Source organism: Centruroides sculpturatus, unplaced genomic scaffold (genome assembly GCF_000671375.1).
Source record: "Centruroides sculpturatus isolate CEXI.00-Female unplaced genomic scaffold, Cexi_2.0 scaffold382, whole genome shotgun sequence".
NCBI classification, from domain to species: domain Eukaryota; kingdom Metazoa; phylum Arthropoda; class Arachnida; order Scorpiones; family Buthidae; genus Centruroides; species Centruroides sculpturatus.
Window position 1 is genome coordinate 437,494 of NW_019384562.1, and position 17,232 is coordinate 454,725.

The following is a 17,232-nucleotide window of genomic DNA, read 5'->3' on the forward strand; positions in this document are numbered from 1 at the left end:
TCTGGTTTAAATAAAGTAAACATTCTTCCACATATGTACTGTACGTACAGTACAATGTATAGTTGTAAATGGCAGTAGGATTATAATTGTTTTAGCTGTTAATAACATAAGTTAATAAGTTAGTTAACTAGTTAAAAATTAAATTTATTCTTGAAATTTACCTTTAATTGAAAATTACAAGATATATTGATCAATATCTCTTTCTCCTTCATGCTTAACATAATTATGGCATCAATAATGATGACATCCGCATCAAGCAGCCATTACAGTTTTTCTGCATACCCACTGGAAGTAGGATATACCCCAGGATGCAAATCACTAGTAGAGTTTTCATTAATTAGGATCTATCTATGTAATTTTGATAACAATCTTTGATTTATAATCTTTTCAAAATATTTTTGCAAGACTAGGCATTATCGTAACTAATTAAAAATTTTTACATTTATAACTCTCTATGTTGGAATTCTTGTATAACTACATGATGCACCTTTAACAGTGGATGAGATTTAAATAACTGTCCAAACCTAAAGATGGTCCATTACAAGGATTGAAAAAGTTAGCATTATTTAAATTTTACTCACTGTCAAGGTGCATTAATTAATTCAGCTGAGTAGTCATAGTGGCTAGTTCATTCTTTTTGATTATTTGAGAATTTTTTACAAACTTTTATACATGTACAGTACAATTACAGAAAAATAGAAACTATCCAGACAGAGAGAAATATAATTGATCTTAAGTTGGATCCAAATACTTTAACAACATTACATGTTCTATTTGAGTTAATGGAATACATTGTTATTAATTATTCATCAGATTATCTGTCACTTTGTATTCTTTATCATTCAAAATATTGATGGTCACTTCTCTATCAGTAATGAAAGAAATATTTAATTATCTCACTTTTATGTTTACTCTCAGTTCCTATTATCAATATAAATTGATATCATTTGAAATAGCAATATTTGCTGCTTTTATTGCTTCCTTGTTCTTAAGAATGATCAACATTGACATCTTAAACATGACCACTAGATCCACTACATGTGTACTGTTTTCATGCTTTGCAATAAGTTCCTTTTTTCCCTCAATTGTCAATACTACAACTTTCCTCTTAGTCTGGTTGCTTTTACACTCTTCTTGAATGTCATGGTTAATAGGTAAGAGTTATATATATATGCACAACCAGACACATCAAAAATAAAGCAAATACATACTGAAAGCAAGTGTTATGCAAGATATACTTTCACAGAGAGAGACAACTTGGGTGTGCAACAGATGTATTTATGCCATGAGCACTTTTTCACTATATATGCAGTTCAAATGTAGAAGCTTTGTTCAAACACCAGGTCAAATTTCTGTTGAACTTAGCATTCAAACTCTGGACCATTCAAAGTTAGTCCTTCGAAGTATGAGGTAACACTGCATTTATAATATTATTTTAACAGTGTCTGTAGAGTGGAAACAAGAGAATCCTGCAAATCTTTATACAGTTAAGTTGATTTTTGTGCACATTAAAACACATGTTTGATTTTTTTCTTAGAGAAGTTTAGATATTTATTTGAAATTACATTTTTCTTTTGTAGATAAAAGTATGACAGAAAATATAGTTACTTAAATTAAAAACAATTAAAATCATTAAATGATTTTTAACTAATCTCAAAGTATTTTAGTTGGTTCGTCTTGATTGTACCCAGATATAAAATGACAAAGTTAATTAAAGCATTGAAGTATTTCTCCTGTAACATTTAAAATTAAATCATTTGAATATATCTATAAATGAATTGATTTCAAGTGTTCTATTGACAAATCCACTTGTATCATTTAATATCTACTAGCAGAAACCCATTGAGATTGATGATTTTATTCAATTAAAATACAATGAACTCATTTAAAATTTGGCATTCTACACAAAAATCATCAGTACAACCAATACATCAGTATTTTCTGTGTCCATCTGCACATGATTTGTATCTACCTGTCCTCTAATACCATGAGGCCTCTTTTAGTTTTGCATCCAGGTCACATGGTGGCAGTTTACCATTCTCAAGGCCGACCTACTTCAACTGGATGGACTTGGAATTAATGGCAATGTAGTGGTGGCCACCTTGTGGCAATCATCTTGGGCTTCTCAGATAAAAAACTCTTAGACCTTCCAAAAGTTGTATGTTCAAGTTTATTTTTTTGTTGGTAGATTTATCAAGAAATCCATCAATTGGCAATTGGCACTAAGTAACGAATTGGATGGTTAGAATCACTTTTTGAAAATTATGTCATTTTTATTATGTCATCCATAAAAATAAAAAATGAAGATGTTGCTGATATTTCAGATCAAGATCAACAAAAAAGCTCAGATGATGATGATACTTTGTAAAAAGAAAATGCCCTCATTCAACTAAAATTAATATTAACAGTACTTTTAAATGTGATTGTTAATTATTGATTGGAAATAAATTATTGATTGCTTTAATAAACATATTTCTCTTAGTAACGAAGAAGGATAGTAGTATACTTTTGTAACTCTATGATTTGTATTAATCCTTTGTTTCATATTGCATGGATTTGCATAACACTGCACTTTTTCAGAATGTATCTACCATGTTATATGAGGGATACATGTATAATTATTTAGTATTTATCTTCAAAAATAAAGGATGGACATTTAAAAATCATAACATAGAATAATCCCAAATTCATAGAATTTTGAAACATTTAAAGTCATTGTTAATTTCCATAAATCTCATTTCAGATTGAACTTAATACCCTAGTGAAAATACCATTTCATCATTTTCAAATGATATCAATTGATAGCAGGTATTTTGAATTAAAAATATAACAACATACCAAGATAATTTGATGACATTCTCTTCTACAAAGTAAATGATTGCAAAAGACTAACAATTTGTTACCATTCAATATCATTTTCCATCATTTGGCGTTAATTTGTATGATTTTAAATCATTTACTATTAAAAAATGATTGTAAATGACATTTTACTAGGGCATCCAATTTTTATACAAAAAATTCTAAATGTAATAAAAATTTTACATATTATAATAAGATTATAATTTATATTTGGAAAATTCTTTTATAAGTCATGATATGAAAATTTATTGTTATCATGATTTAGCATTGTTATCAACTATTCTCGTTCCTCTACATGTAGTAGCATAGCTAGGGAGAGCAGTCTGTTACAGGCAGTAATTTTGGTCTTTTGCAATAAAAAGGAAATTTTTTTGGTTGTGATAATAAAATGATACAAAATGCCAGACACCATTTTATTTTTCCATGAAAACACTGCTTATTGTTAGAAATTTTCTATAATGATATGGACTGTGTTTCCTTAAAGCCTTGGCCTTATTGATCATCATCCCTGTTTAAGCACTTAGCTGTGCTTAATTAATTTTTTTCTTAGCTATTAATGCATTTATATATTTTTTTTTTGTTTTGCTGATTTTCATATGCTTTTTGTTCCTCTGTTATTTGTTTATTTTGTATTTTTGTGGCACTTGAAAAAGGTCAAATGGCTACAGTGTCTTTTGAGATTAAAGATTAATAAAAAATTGGTAGCAAATTTTTTTCACAGGTTTTTCCTATGGTTTACATCTTTTTTATTTTTTGTCCAAGTATGTTTGATGTGCATTACATTGTGTTTTTTGTGGGAGTGGTAAATTTGAGAATTGCCCTGGGCATAACAAATCCTAGCTATGCCACTGTCTACAGGATGAAACCTCATGTCCAAGGATCTTCCAACTATACCTGTCTACCATCACCCTCATCCATGTTAGCTTGGCAAATTTTCTGATTTCATCTTCCCATCTTTTATGGGTCCTAGTTTGTTTTTATTTCTTGATATTCAATCAAGTATCACTACAATCCACCAATCACCACTTCTTCTAACAGTGTAACTTGTCCATTGTCATTTTAGCTGTTTTCTGTCTTTGATAACATTAGATATTCTTGTTTTCACTAATTATATTTGAATTCATTGTTATGATTATCATTTAATAAATAAATATTCAATACTTATTGGAGACGAAAGAACAATTTAAATTATCATCAATCCAGTATTACTATATCTAAACATAGAAAAGGTACAAGCAGCTACAAAGTTTTCAGTTCATTATAATCTTATGTGATCTCTGCCATACATGTCAAATGTCATTAAGAAGTATGCACCTGTATTTGCTTCTATGTGCTTTTAATTAAATAGAAATGTTTGTATAATGTATATCATGCATTCAGAGAACAGTTTTGTACTTCGTATCAACAAAGACAAAAGGTTTTCAATGAATATTTTTTCTAATTTTATCAAAAACACCGACAATAAAACATAATCTCATTTTATTTTTGGGGTAATAAAACTTGTGTTAGCCATGTTACTTTTTGATTTGAACTTACAAATTACAATAAATGTAAAAATATTTGAAATCCGATTACAGCTAAATATTTATAAACCTCATTTGAATAATAGGAACGAACAGTATTCGAAGAAAATCTTATCTATAACTAAATCTAATATACATTACATTTGTGGTATACATCAACGTAATCTAATGTAAATGTCTAAAAAGAAAAGAGCAAGCTGTCATGAAAGTGAGGTGATTTTTCATTCAAATATATTTTTCAAATGAAAAATATTACAATTCTGAATGCAATAATATAATATAATGACATAAATTAAACAATAGAATCCTACAAGAAATAAATGAAAAAATTAGCATATAATTAACATTTATGGTAAAAAAAAATCACTTATATAACCCAAATTTTTCTTATATTATTTTTATCTTTATAATTGTTATTTGTTTCAAATGGCATGCATTCAATATAATTTATAATTTTTCTATATAATCATTAATTTTCATATTATATATGCACACATATATGTCTGTATAATAAATAATGCTCATTTCTATTTTTTTGTTATTAATTATATTTTTTTATATGATTACTTAGTCCTATTTCATTTTTTAATGTATTTTGTTATAAATTGCATTTTATGGCGTATATTTCTTACTGCGTCGTTTTGTTCTAAATTTCGAAGGTACGGATTTTAGTTTCTGTATTCCCGAAGAAGGCCGAAGGAATTGGCCGAAAATTTTGAGAGTGTTCTTTGTGTAAAACGAATGTTGTGTTTCGGCAATTGTGTGTGTCTGTTCGCTAAATGACTGGTGAGTGTTTAAAGATTCAATATTTTTATTTTTTAATGGAATCCTTCTGGAAAGTTTTTGAACATTAAGAATTGGTCTTTTTTTGAACTATCTTCAAAAATAAATTTCTCTGTAGTAATGTTGTTTTTTTCTAGTAATTTAAACAAATTCTTATCCACTAGAGGAGACAATAAATAAATCGTTTGTACATCTGAAAGGAAACACATAAGAAGCATAATAAATCTAGAGCAACTACCAGAAATTTATTCAGGAAAATAACTGTGTGTTATTGTCTAAAATCAACAATTGTATTTAATATTAAACATTCATTCTAAATCTTGTAAATCTAATTGGATAGAAGCGATATATAATGTCATGTGACAAGAATACTAAATAGAACAAAAAGGAAAATACTTGAATATCCAATATTAAATTCCAACCCTTCATAAACTATAACTACACCAATTTCTACTTTTTTTTATTTTTTGGAGTGCAAAATCACTTGTCCCGACACTTTTTAGCTTTGTTAACTCATCTTTGGGAATCCATATACCTCAAAGGGAAGATGACAGAACTCAAAAGTACTTGCTAATCATTATATTTTTGTGTATATTACCTATATATTATCTGTATTTTAAATTTTGATTTTAAATTAATTATGAACTCATGCCTGTTTGGCAATGGCTGTACTCCATAGGTGTAGGGTGTACAGTGGGGTGGGTTATGTAAGCGTTTTGTTTTTGTTCTGAAAATTTTCTATGGGATATATGCCATTACAGGTTATACATACAAAAATGGTATAATTACAGTTTACAGAATATAAATTAAATAAACAAGTTAATTATTATTTCATTTGAAAATTTTAAATTTATCACAGGTTATTGTAACATATTTTTTTTTTTTTTAATTTTAAGTATTCTTAAATGTAACATTGTTTATGAAAGAGCAGATTTATGACAGTAACTCCAGTGAAAACAAAAAAACAAAAATGCTTTGCGAAAAGAAATTACAGACTATTGAATTATCTTTAGAAGAATAGATGAATTTTATATTAAGTTAATTGAGAATTAAAATACAGAACTCTTAATTTTGTGATAACAGTTGATATTCTCCTATTTAAAAAAGTTAATTTAATCTTGTTAAATGAAAATAAAATATTTTAATGGTATTTTTATTCTTTATTGATGTTTTGATGTAACAGAATACACTTAATTGCAGCCACCTATTTCAATATTACAGTATTTTTTCATACTATAATTATTGTTAAATATAATTTGAGGTTTTTTAGTATTCATAATGGAAATGATTAATTAAAATATTCTATTATGATGTAACAGTAAAAAACATAATATAAAATATTAATATAGTTTTAATATACATCATATGCATAATAATTTATTAATATCATAGCATAAGCATAAATTCTTGTCAACAGACATTATTTTTCAACACAATCTACTCAAACTCAAGGCTACCAAGCTAATCTGTTTTCCATACATTTCCATTAAATAATATAATAAAATGATACAAACAAATGTTATGTATTTTTTAGTTTTGTTACTGACTATATAGTGATGTCATCATGCAATATCTGATTTATATATATTATGATAAACTTAGCACATTCAGCAGAATTTAATGTGTGAATATCAAATATTGTTCTTTGTTTCTTTCTAATTTAATATTTGGGTACATGCTACAGAACGATGAGGTTACGTTCCAAGAAATACATTGTTAAACAAACATCACAGAATATACTTAGACAAATTTATATGGTATAGTCTCCTACTCATATAGGCTATATGTAACACAGTGATAAGTATTTACATATCTAAACATAGAAAAGGTACTAGTGGCTAAGAATTTTTTGGCTTCATTATAATCTTATGGGACCTCTACCATACATGTGGTTAGTCATTAAATGGCACAAACCTGTAATTAAAATCACGTAACATAGATTTTTATAGGCCTTATATTTCTTATTTTGATGTTTATAAATAATAGTATAATTGTACTTCTCTGCATGCCTATGTACAAGATTTTTAAAAGTGTATTGTTTTCAAAAATATTATTTTTTCATAACATAGTTTATTAGTTTTTACAAAATAGGTATATAGTGTAATACAGTGCATAGATTTTATTTAATTTTAAAATTCTTTCCAAATGGTGAGGGTTTAGCCCCGAAACTTTTCTTGTGTGCACTGTCTTGCATCTGCATTATCAATACTATAAATTTTGCAAAATAATGCAAATCAAAGTATTTTCATGGATTTATATTAGGTGTGGAATTTTTAATTTTGATATTGAAATTTTGTCTTAGATTATAGAACAGAACGTGTTAAACATTAATTTCTGCCACTCATTTTATATGTTGTGAAAGTTGTTCTTATTGCTTCTTGATAACAAGCACTGAGTTCAGCATTAACACAATTTTCTTATATTGCAAGTACTTTCAACGAGTATTATATTGTTGTCCTCAGGCGAAAAAGAACAAATTTGAAAAAATAGAATGTGCAAAGTGTTCCAAGTAGAAAACAGAAAATTTTCTTGTCAATTTTTAAATTATAACGTTCGGTAATTCCGTTGGTAACATACAACAAGCTTTTGCGGGCATTTGATAGATCTTAAATCCACATGACTAGCAGCGCATGCGTTGAGGAGCGATCATACTAATTGTGCAACTCTTGGCACATTTTGTTGTTTAAATGCTGGTATAAAGTAACCCATATTTCAGGCAAGCCGAGGGTAGGGATGTTGCATGCGCCTGTGGTCATTATGAGGAGTGTTTCCCAAATAAATGTAATCCTTCTGTTATTACAGCACTTGAGCAATGCTGTCTTTGACCATAACGGGTTATAGCCCTGCTGTAGAACTTTTCTGGCGAGCTTTGTGATCTGTCTTCCTTTGTTTATATCCTCCTGATGTTCTGCGATATGGCTAGCGAGCATTCTTGTCGTTGCCCCTATATACTTCTCAATTATCTCCGTTACTGGATTTTCTAGTTGCACTGCATATACTCCCGATTTTTCTAAAACGTCAACTTTATCCCAATCATTGCATATGCTCCTGCGTAGGCTGGGTAGGGGAGTTAAAGGAAGGGTAAAGCTGTATCACCGGAAAACACTGCTAATAAGTCTGGACGGTGCTCCTAGGTATGGCAATGCTGATTGTACTTTAGGCATTTCTTTTTTGCTGTATAGTGTGGTAAATGGGAAAAGGGAATCTTTTACCCTACGTAGTACATGCGTAAATTTGGCATCTGTGAATCCAGTGTGATGTACTGCTGTTCTTACGATTTCCAATTTCATTTATGTCATTGTTGTTCTTATTAAATTCCTTATAATTCTCTATATTTTTAAATTCAGGAGATTGAAAACTAAATTTTGTAAATGCAATAAAGTTAGATGGCTATTAATGCTCCTACAATTTATTTACTTTTTTGGTAAAGATTTAGTTTTTTCTGACTTTTTAAAGTTTTACTTAAAACTTTAGGACTGTCCTTGAATTACATAATGCAAATGTAGGTGGGTATGCAAGAAATCATTATGACAAGTTACGAGGGGTGAGGCATTTGCAAAAACATTATGTAATGCTAGGGTTTTTAAACTGACTAGTGTCATTTGTTAAATATCTAGGGATTAAGCCTAAAGAGTCTTTTCATTGAACGGTGATGGCTTCTCAGATTTGACTATAACTTTTGTCATCTAATTTGCAAAAACAAACATGTTGCAACAACTCTACTGTTTATGTCATTGCTTTGTATGTTATACATATAATTAATAAAATAATGTGACATTTGGTACACTTGCCATGTATCTTGGTATCATTCCTTGATACAATTAAGGGGGTTGATCAAAGATTACATAATTTTAGATAGGAATGAGTGATGGTTTTGCAGGGCATTTCAGGGGTGGAAAGCAGAATGATAGTTGAAAAGTATAAAAATAATGTTATGTAATTTACAGACAATCACTTAACATACATTTTATGATTAATTGTATTAACATCTGTCTGCTTACTGATGAAACTACAGAGACATTTTATTTAGTTAATAATTTAAATAGAAATCTATAAAAAAAAATTGAAGCATATCTAAAGCATTATACTGTATTATGAATTATATCATATAAATCAATGAATTAAAATCTGAACTAAAAATATATTTTGTTTCAAAGAGAAGAAATGTAATTCAATAAATATTATTCATAAGTACTTCGGATAACATTAAAATTACTGTCTTTTGGTATTTATGGTAGAAAAATGGAGTGAGAACTTTTAACATTTAAATTTGAAACATTACTTGATTTTTTTTTATTATGGAAGTACTTGCAAAGAAATTTTCATGGCAAGTCAGCCTGAATATATTGATCCCCATCTCTTGCCACTTGGCCATCTCCGTTGTGCTTGGACAAATCCACGAATATGGGAAAAAAGACTTTTTTAGCAACTGCAAAATGGAAAAATAAGCAAACTAAAAAACATTTGTAAAGACTGCATTTGTTACAAATGATTAGCAGTTGCTAACCACTATTAAGTTATATCATTCGTTATGGTATGGTATGGTATGGTATGGTAATTGGCATCTATTCAGCGGTGTAGCATAGTGGGGGTGGCACTTTTTAGGGGGTGGCAAAATTTCACAATAAATAATAATATCTTGTAAAAATTTGAACCATTTCATTTCATAATTTCGTCACATCTATGATTCAGACCGATTGAAATGAGCACAGAATGGCGTCCGGGTGAACTATTAATTTTACCTGGGGATATTGTGCGCAACCTGTCGACCCCCCCTTTTTTTTTTTTTTCTTTTGCTTGTACGATTTATTTGTGTTCATATACATCTCCAATATCCAATAGAGCTACGTCGTCTAGGTTACTTATGTTACTCCTACGCAAGTCTCCCTAGTCGCTAACTGTAACTGATTTAGAACCGTCATGCACTGCACATTATTCTTCGCATTGCAAAATGACATGCACAAGTGTCAGGAACTTCTGTTCGAACAAACCTCACCTGTTGTCTGGGTCAGCGATTTTAAAAAGGTGGCAACACTAGCACGGAATTTTTCATTACTTATTCTGTGACGAAACTGAATTTTAGTCTTCTAAATTCAGATACCTAAATAAGGGGACAGCAAAATTTTCCTTTGCCCCGGGTGGCTGACACCCATGCTACGCCACTGCGTATCTATTAACAATGTGTGTTATCAAAAATAATACTTTTAGTTATTTTGTATGTGAGTATAGTTTGGGAATTAGAGTACTAATTAAGCATTTAGATACTAAGCCTGTTTTTATAACAAAAGAAGTTATTCAGCAAAATTAATCAATGCATCTTTAACAGTGGACAAAGTTTAAAGAATGCTAACATTTTGATCTAGTTAACAAGCCATCTTCAATCATAGACAGTCAAAAGTGAAAAATTCCACTTTCAACTGTCTATGACCAGAGAGGGTTTATCTTATAATATTAGAAAAATTAAGGAATGAAAGGTATAAATATTCTAAAGAGAAAAATGTATTTTTTACTTTTTTACATTTTTTAAAAAAAATACGTTTTTTTAAAAAATGTATTTTTTTTATTTAAAAATTTTGGTTTTCATTCTTGGTTTGTAATTATTGTACTGTACCTTGATATTTTATAATTAAATTATGCCATTACCATTTATAGAATGCAAGATATTGGATCATTTTCATCAAAAACATTTTGTACTTTTTCCTTTTTTATATTTGAAAAAGGAAAGTCTTCTTAAATATCAATTAAAAGGTGAAAACATACTTAAAATATTTATCCTTATTTTTTAAATTTTAAAAATGTATTACCAAAAAGAATCACTTCATAATGAAAGATTGATATTTTTACTAGGAAATGACCAATTTAAAAGAACTTTTAATAAAACATTTGAATATTTTTAATAATCAATGAATCTGATTTAATTAAATGCAGTTAACTTGAGTGTTAAAAAATTTTATTTCAGGTTGTTCTCCTCCTTACTCATCTTCGGCCGCAGTATTCGTTTTCTCACAATAGAAAAAATCCACCGGTGATAATAGGAATGGTGGCTTTGGCGATCGCTCTTCCGCCACCTTCCATGAATGAAGTTCGCCTAGAAAGCGACATGTTTGTCACGAGATTAACTTTCGACTTCAGGATAGTGCACTGCGAACCCAGGTATGTTTCTATTTGTTTATTTTGGACATATAATATGGCATGCCTCCAAACTCTTAAAGTATGTTTATGAATATGATTTATAAAAATTAATATATTTAACTTAATTAATTACAAAAAACATAAGTAATCAGATATTTTTAATGTTGAAAATGCTGAAGGAAAACATGAAAAAATTAATATATAATTTTATTTAAAAGAAAAGTATATATCAATATTTATATGAAGAAAAGAATATTTGCATTTTTTTTTTAAAACTTATCTTCAAAATTTATGATGCTGATTTTATTTGTAATTTAAAAATATTCACTTATCAGTACCAAAAGCATTTATTAATTAATTATTAAAAAATAAATTTATTTGCTTTTTGATTAATTAATTAATTTATTTATTTATTTTATTTACTGTATAAAAATCAGTTATCAGTTTTTTATTAAATTTAAGTGTTTTACCAAAATGAAAAATAATACCAAAAAACATTTCTCAAAGATTTTTTTGCCATTGTTTTCCTTAAGTAGCTCTTTCTTCTTCTTATTATTATTATTATTTGTCTTTGTTTAATAATAATTTTTGATACCAATATAAATGGAATTTCTGAATGTCTTCAATAAATTTTGATTTCTAAAGTAAAGGTGTATTTGATGTTATAGTCTAACATTGCTCAGCATTGAGAAAAACTCAAAAGAATTACACAATACTCTTCATATTCATCTGGATATTCATTCAAATGAACATTTTTGGCCACATTCAGGGTCTTCCTCAGGCTTCAACTGTTAAAAGTTGAACATTTACTGAAATTTTAAATTGAAACTTTATACAATTTTCTTCTTTTGATGTTACAACATTTGAATAACTACAAATTTTATCAGAAAATGTACTTATTTAAATATACAATAAACACGTGTATAATATCTATATCTTTTATTATATACAATAATATTTATACTTAAATAAATGCATTTTCTGATAAACCTTATAATTATTCAAATGATTTGATGTCAAAAGAAAGAATTTGGACAAAGTTCCAATTTAGAATCTTGGCAAATATTTAATTTGTAATGTGAAACCCAAATTGGGCCCCCAAATCAGGCCTAAAATGCTTACTTGAATAAAAATATTTTCTTGCTGGAAAGAGTGCAAAGGGTGTTGTGTAATTCAGTTCCAGCTTCAAAGGAGTTGTGACAAAAAATTAAAATACATTTTTACAATTTTTAATATATTTTTTTCTTTCACTTTCTAAGAAAAAATATAAAAACAACATTTTTCATTAATAGTTTATGATATAAGTCAAAATTTTAAATAATTATAAAATAAACAAAATTTAAAACCTGAGGTAAAGATAGCTGGATGGCCAAATCGTTAAGGTAACAGTTCATAGCTGCTCTTGCAGAATGAATCTAGATGGGTTAAAAAAATCCCAGAAATGATTCTGGGTGTGGTTTGTCCAGATATATCAGACTCCATTCCTTGCCACCCCACCCATAGGGCAAAAAGAGTTAAGACAATCTATGATAAAATTGCTTTTAAAGAAAAAAGCTTATAATTTTAAATTCTATTTATTATAATAGAGTGTCAGAATTATTAGACTATACGGCCGAAGAAATGACTGGGAAAAATATGTATTTACTCTGTCATGGCCAAGATGTCCAGAAATTAAGGCAGTGCCATATTGACTGTAAGTATTCAAATGATGAATATCTAATACAAATACAATTAATATTTATTTACATTGCTATTATAAGATACAAATAATGAGATGTAATAGACAATTATTATGCAAAAAGAAAGAAAAAAAATTAGAAAATGTTATCATTTTTTTCTCATTTTATTTAAATTATCAAATTTATCTTTATATTTTGCTATTTATGTAAAATATTACATTAAATATTTTATGTATAGCTCAATTCTGTCTTAAATTAAAATCAGTAACAATAAATTTTAATATATTCATAATAAAACTTATATATATTCATAGGAAAAGTATATTTAACTAATTATATTTTAAAATTTTAGTAATACATAAAGGTCAAGTGATGAGTGAATATTATCGTGTGATGAATAAAACTGGAGGTTATACGTGGATACAGACTTGTGCTACGATTATATGTAACAACAAAAGTTCTGAAGAACAGAGTATCATATGTGTAAATTATGTTTTAAGGTAAGTATTTAAATGTTAAAAATATAATTTAATATGGTCATTGTTGAAATTGTATACTTGTGAAATAGTATAACGAGTGATGTATAAATGGAACTCTTTCCCAAATGTAATGACATTAAACAAATAAAATAGAAAATTTTTCAAAGACAAAAATTTTAATGATATTGTTGGTTTTAAGTTGTGCAAGACAAGCATTAATGAATTTGATTAAGAAAAATAAATAATCATTAAAGTTTCATTTCACAATATAAAAAAGGAAACAAAGGTTTGGATGTCAAAATGCAGTCATTTATAATAATAATACAGCTTTGTTGTCCCTGCAAATATATAAAAGATATACTTTCTACCTTAATACTTAACTGCACAACACACCGGGATAAATATAAACAGTGCGACTCACATTAACTAGTTGACTGGTGTGTCTATGATTAAAACTTGTGAACATTTTCATAGTCTCTTCTGGACTCTTCCTCAGGCTTCTTTTTTATTCAAAACAAGCTGGCAGTTAACATTCAAATATAAATCTAATGGTAATAGCTTTTGGATACCATACGCACATGCATTCCCCTTAAGATGTTTAAACATCTTAAGGGGAACACATTGATAAACACTTGACAAACACAAGAAAAATAACTTTCCATTTCTCGTTCTTTTTCCTTTTTAAATCTTCCCTCCCCTTTATATATTCTATTGACTAATAATGACCATTCATGTTAGGGGTGGCACTAAATCCCAGAATGGATTAAAAAGGAAAAGAAGTGAATTTTAAGGAAAAAAAGAAATAAAGAAAAGAAATTAGATTAGCCTAAATGTAAAATGAATGATTTAATATATATATATAATAAACTGTGATTTTCTTTTCCTTTTAAAGAAACCACAGTATTATTGACAATTTTGCAGACATAAAAAGATAGAAAATAATATATTAACAAAAGTAAATAAAATTTGTTTACTGTTACTTTATGAGATATGTACTTTACATGGTAGACTTGCTGCAGGTATATTAACAATCTAGTTATAGTATTGCATAAACTTTCAGAGTTTTTTGCAGCTATGTTGATAGGAAATAGCCTTAAATTATTTTTATATTTATAATTTGCAGGCTACTTATTGCAACAAAATACACTATTCATAATAGAAATCAGGGGTGTAGTGAAATTAAAAATCTGTAGTCATATCAGGGATTTAAATTACAAAGATTAATTACACTTTAGTTTAGTTGCATACAGTTCATTCAAACAAGCACACAAAATGTAGTCTCCCAGATAATTCAAGCACTTGCCAGTACATGAAAGCAATTTTTGTATGCCATAAGCAAATAATGCAGGCTTTGCACCATTTTCTTGTAGCTTCCTGCACTTCCATAACACCTAAATTGGCTGCTACATCAATGCCTTTTTTTTTCAAAGTCCAAATATGTGAAAATATCTTGGAGCCAAATCTGGACAGTATGGTGGATGATCCTCATACTGTTGTCAAAATTTCAGTAGCAAGTTCTTTGTCTGTGTGACTGCACCAGACCATGCATTGTCATGTAAAACCGCTATACCTTTAGAAAGATATATGGGTCTCTTTCTTACATTGTTGATGAATTTTTGTCACAGATGGGAATTTGGTGAAAAAAGTATAACAATACCACAAACTTTCAAGATCATGTTACCGTTTTCAGCAGCTGTTACTACACATCTGTGAGATGCAGACCCAGGACAGAAGCCTGTCCACTAGCTGTAAGTACAATATTGAGCATACAGACATAATTTCAACATAATAAATATTCATCTTTTCAATGTTTAGTACTGGTCTTTGCTTTTCCAATGAACCCTCATATATTCACAAATTAAATTATGAATATAGGCAATGAGTTCTGGTGAATCACTGGATAGGTTACAATTCTTATCATTTATATTATTATTTTTCTAAATATTGATATAACTAGAAACAGATTATAAACATTCCAAACACCTCATGTGCCCAGCATTGATAAGATTCCTATTGATATAAAAATTCAAAGATACACTTGTTAATGCCAAATGATACCATAATGTATCAGGCTATTTATCAGCTACATCCTTAATTAAATTTTAAGTGCCACAATTTGTTACTAGACATTAGACATGTAGCCAATAAATAGTCTGATGCATTACAGTATCGTTTGGCATTAACTGATAATGTCAGGTATTGAGATGTTTATATATATATATATACATATATACATGTATTCTATGGAGTTTCAAAATATTGTTATTGGATTAAAAAAATCCTTTTATTGAAAATTTGTTGTATTTTATTTAAGATGAGGAGCTCACTTCACATAATCTAATATGTTAATAATTTTTATTTCAGTGGCACCGAATATCAGAATTACGTAATGGATTGCAGTCAGATGAGGCATACGAACAACTTGAAATCAGACGAAACAAGCAATTCAGAAAAAGACAATTCTTTGGACAAGGAGGGCAGAGGTAGTGAGTGTCCCCAGTACGTGGGTAGACATTAGGATGTACATTAAACTCAGTAATTACTTCTAAAACATTTTTAAATAGTTTGTAGAAAATTTCCTTAACGCTAAAACTTTTTATTTTCTGAAAGATTTTATTTACTCCATCATTAAATAGACAATGCTACACTTTATTAACTTAAAATATAATGTGCATTATATCCAGTGATCAAATGAAAGCAGAACTTGCAAGAAGTAGCACAAATTCTATTTTCATTTGCTCACTCAATATTTATTACAAATATTTATTAAAAAAGCATTAATTCTGAATTAAAATACAGTCGACCCCTCTATAACACTGTTGATAATTCCGTTTTATATGAATTCCATGTTGTACAAGTTGCTTAGATTTTACAAATACGTGTGCCGGGCTGTGATCGGCTCATGTATTTGTAAAATCTAAGTGACTCGTACAACATGGAATTCATATAAAACGGAATTATGTGTGTATGTCTCTTTAATCCGACATTAAGTCTTTGTGTGATCAAGCAACTTTATGTGATCTAAAGTCACCAGATTGTCATGAACAACTTCTAAGAAATTTCTGATTTTAGATTTTGTTTGATAGAGGTGACTATCAATTAAGTTGTTTTTGATGCAAAAGAACATTAGAATTACAAAAGTCTAAGAATTAAAAAGTCTAAGAGTAAAAAAATTTCAGTAATATTTTCAGCAATTCTGGAATGAAAGCAGCTGGAACAAATGACAGAAATACGAGGTGATTTGTTTTGGATGAGATAATTTGAAAACTGTGTCATAATAAACATATTAGTCATATGAATTTCAAATTCTGTCACAACAGCAAGGTAAGGTAGGAGTTTCATTGGATAGTTTTGTCTCATGAAAAAAGTGGAAATGGCACCAACCATGGAACAATGTATCCTTTGGTTTGCACAGAGAGTGTGATGGCTGTTAAACATAAATTTTGTCATGTTTATGGTTTTGGGAAGGCATTTAAGTATAATTGAATAATGTGCTTGTATCACTAATATGAAAAAATAGGGTCAGTTGCATAGCTATTCTAGTTGTCATAAGTGTGATTCTGAGAAAGAAGCCTGTGTTTCTGCTGCATAGTTCAAGGAAAAATCTATGATGATTATGTTGTAATCAACGATTGAAGTCATTGTTAAATATTATATGACATTAATAGTACAACACATTGTGTATTGGTGATGTTTTTGTAAATATTTTTCCTGTTACATAATAAAAGGCTTGTGGCACTGTTGACCCCTTGGGAAATCATTGGTGATGGTGACCTG

General features: G+C 28.5%; 1 protein-coding gene across 8 annotated transcripts in view; it reads left to right on the forward strand.

The window, feature by feature from the left end:
* Positions 1–17,232, forward strand: part of LOC111623978 (protein trachealess-like) — an 87,837-nt gene that overhangs the window by 57,994 nt on the left and 12,611 nt on the right. For 7 of the 8 annotated variants that reach the window (XM_023366731.1, XM_023366737.1, XM_023366735.1 and 4 more), the window contains 4 exons: positions 11,125–11,318; positions 12,884–12,990; positions 13,329–13,476; positions 15,820–15,941. In XM_023366731.1, coding sequence (XP_023222499.1) covers positions 11,125–11,318; positions 12,884–12,990; positions 13,329–13,476; positions 15,820–15,941 — 571 coding nt within the window. The remainder of the gene's footprint in view (positions 1–11,124; positions 11,319–12,883; positions 12,991–13,328; positions 13,477–15,819; positions 15,942–17,232) is intronic. The other variant, XM_023366730.1, reaches the window with a different exon arrangement.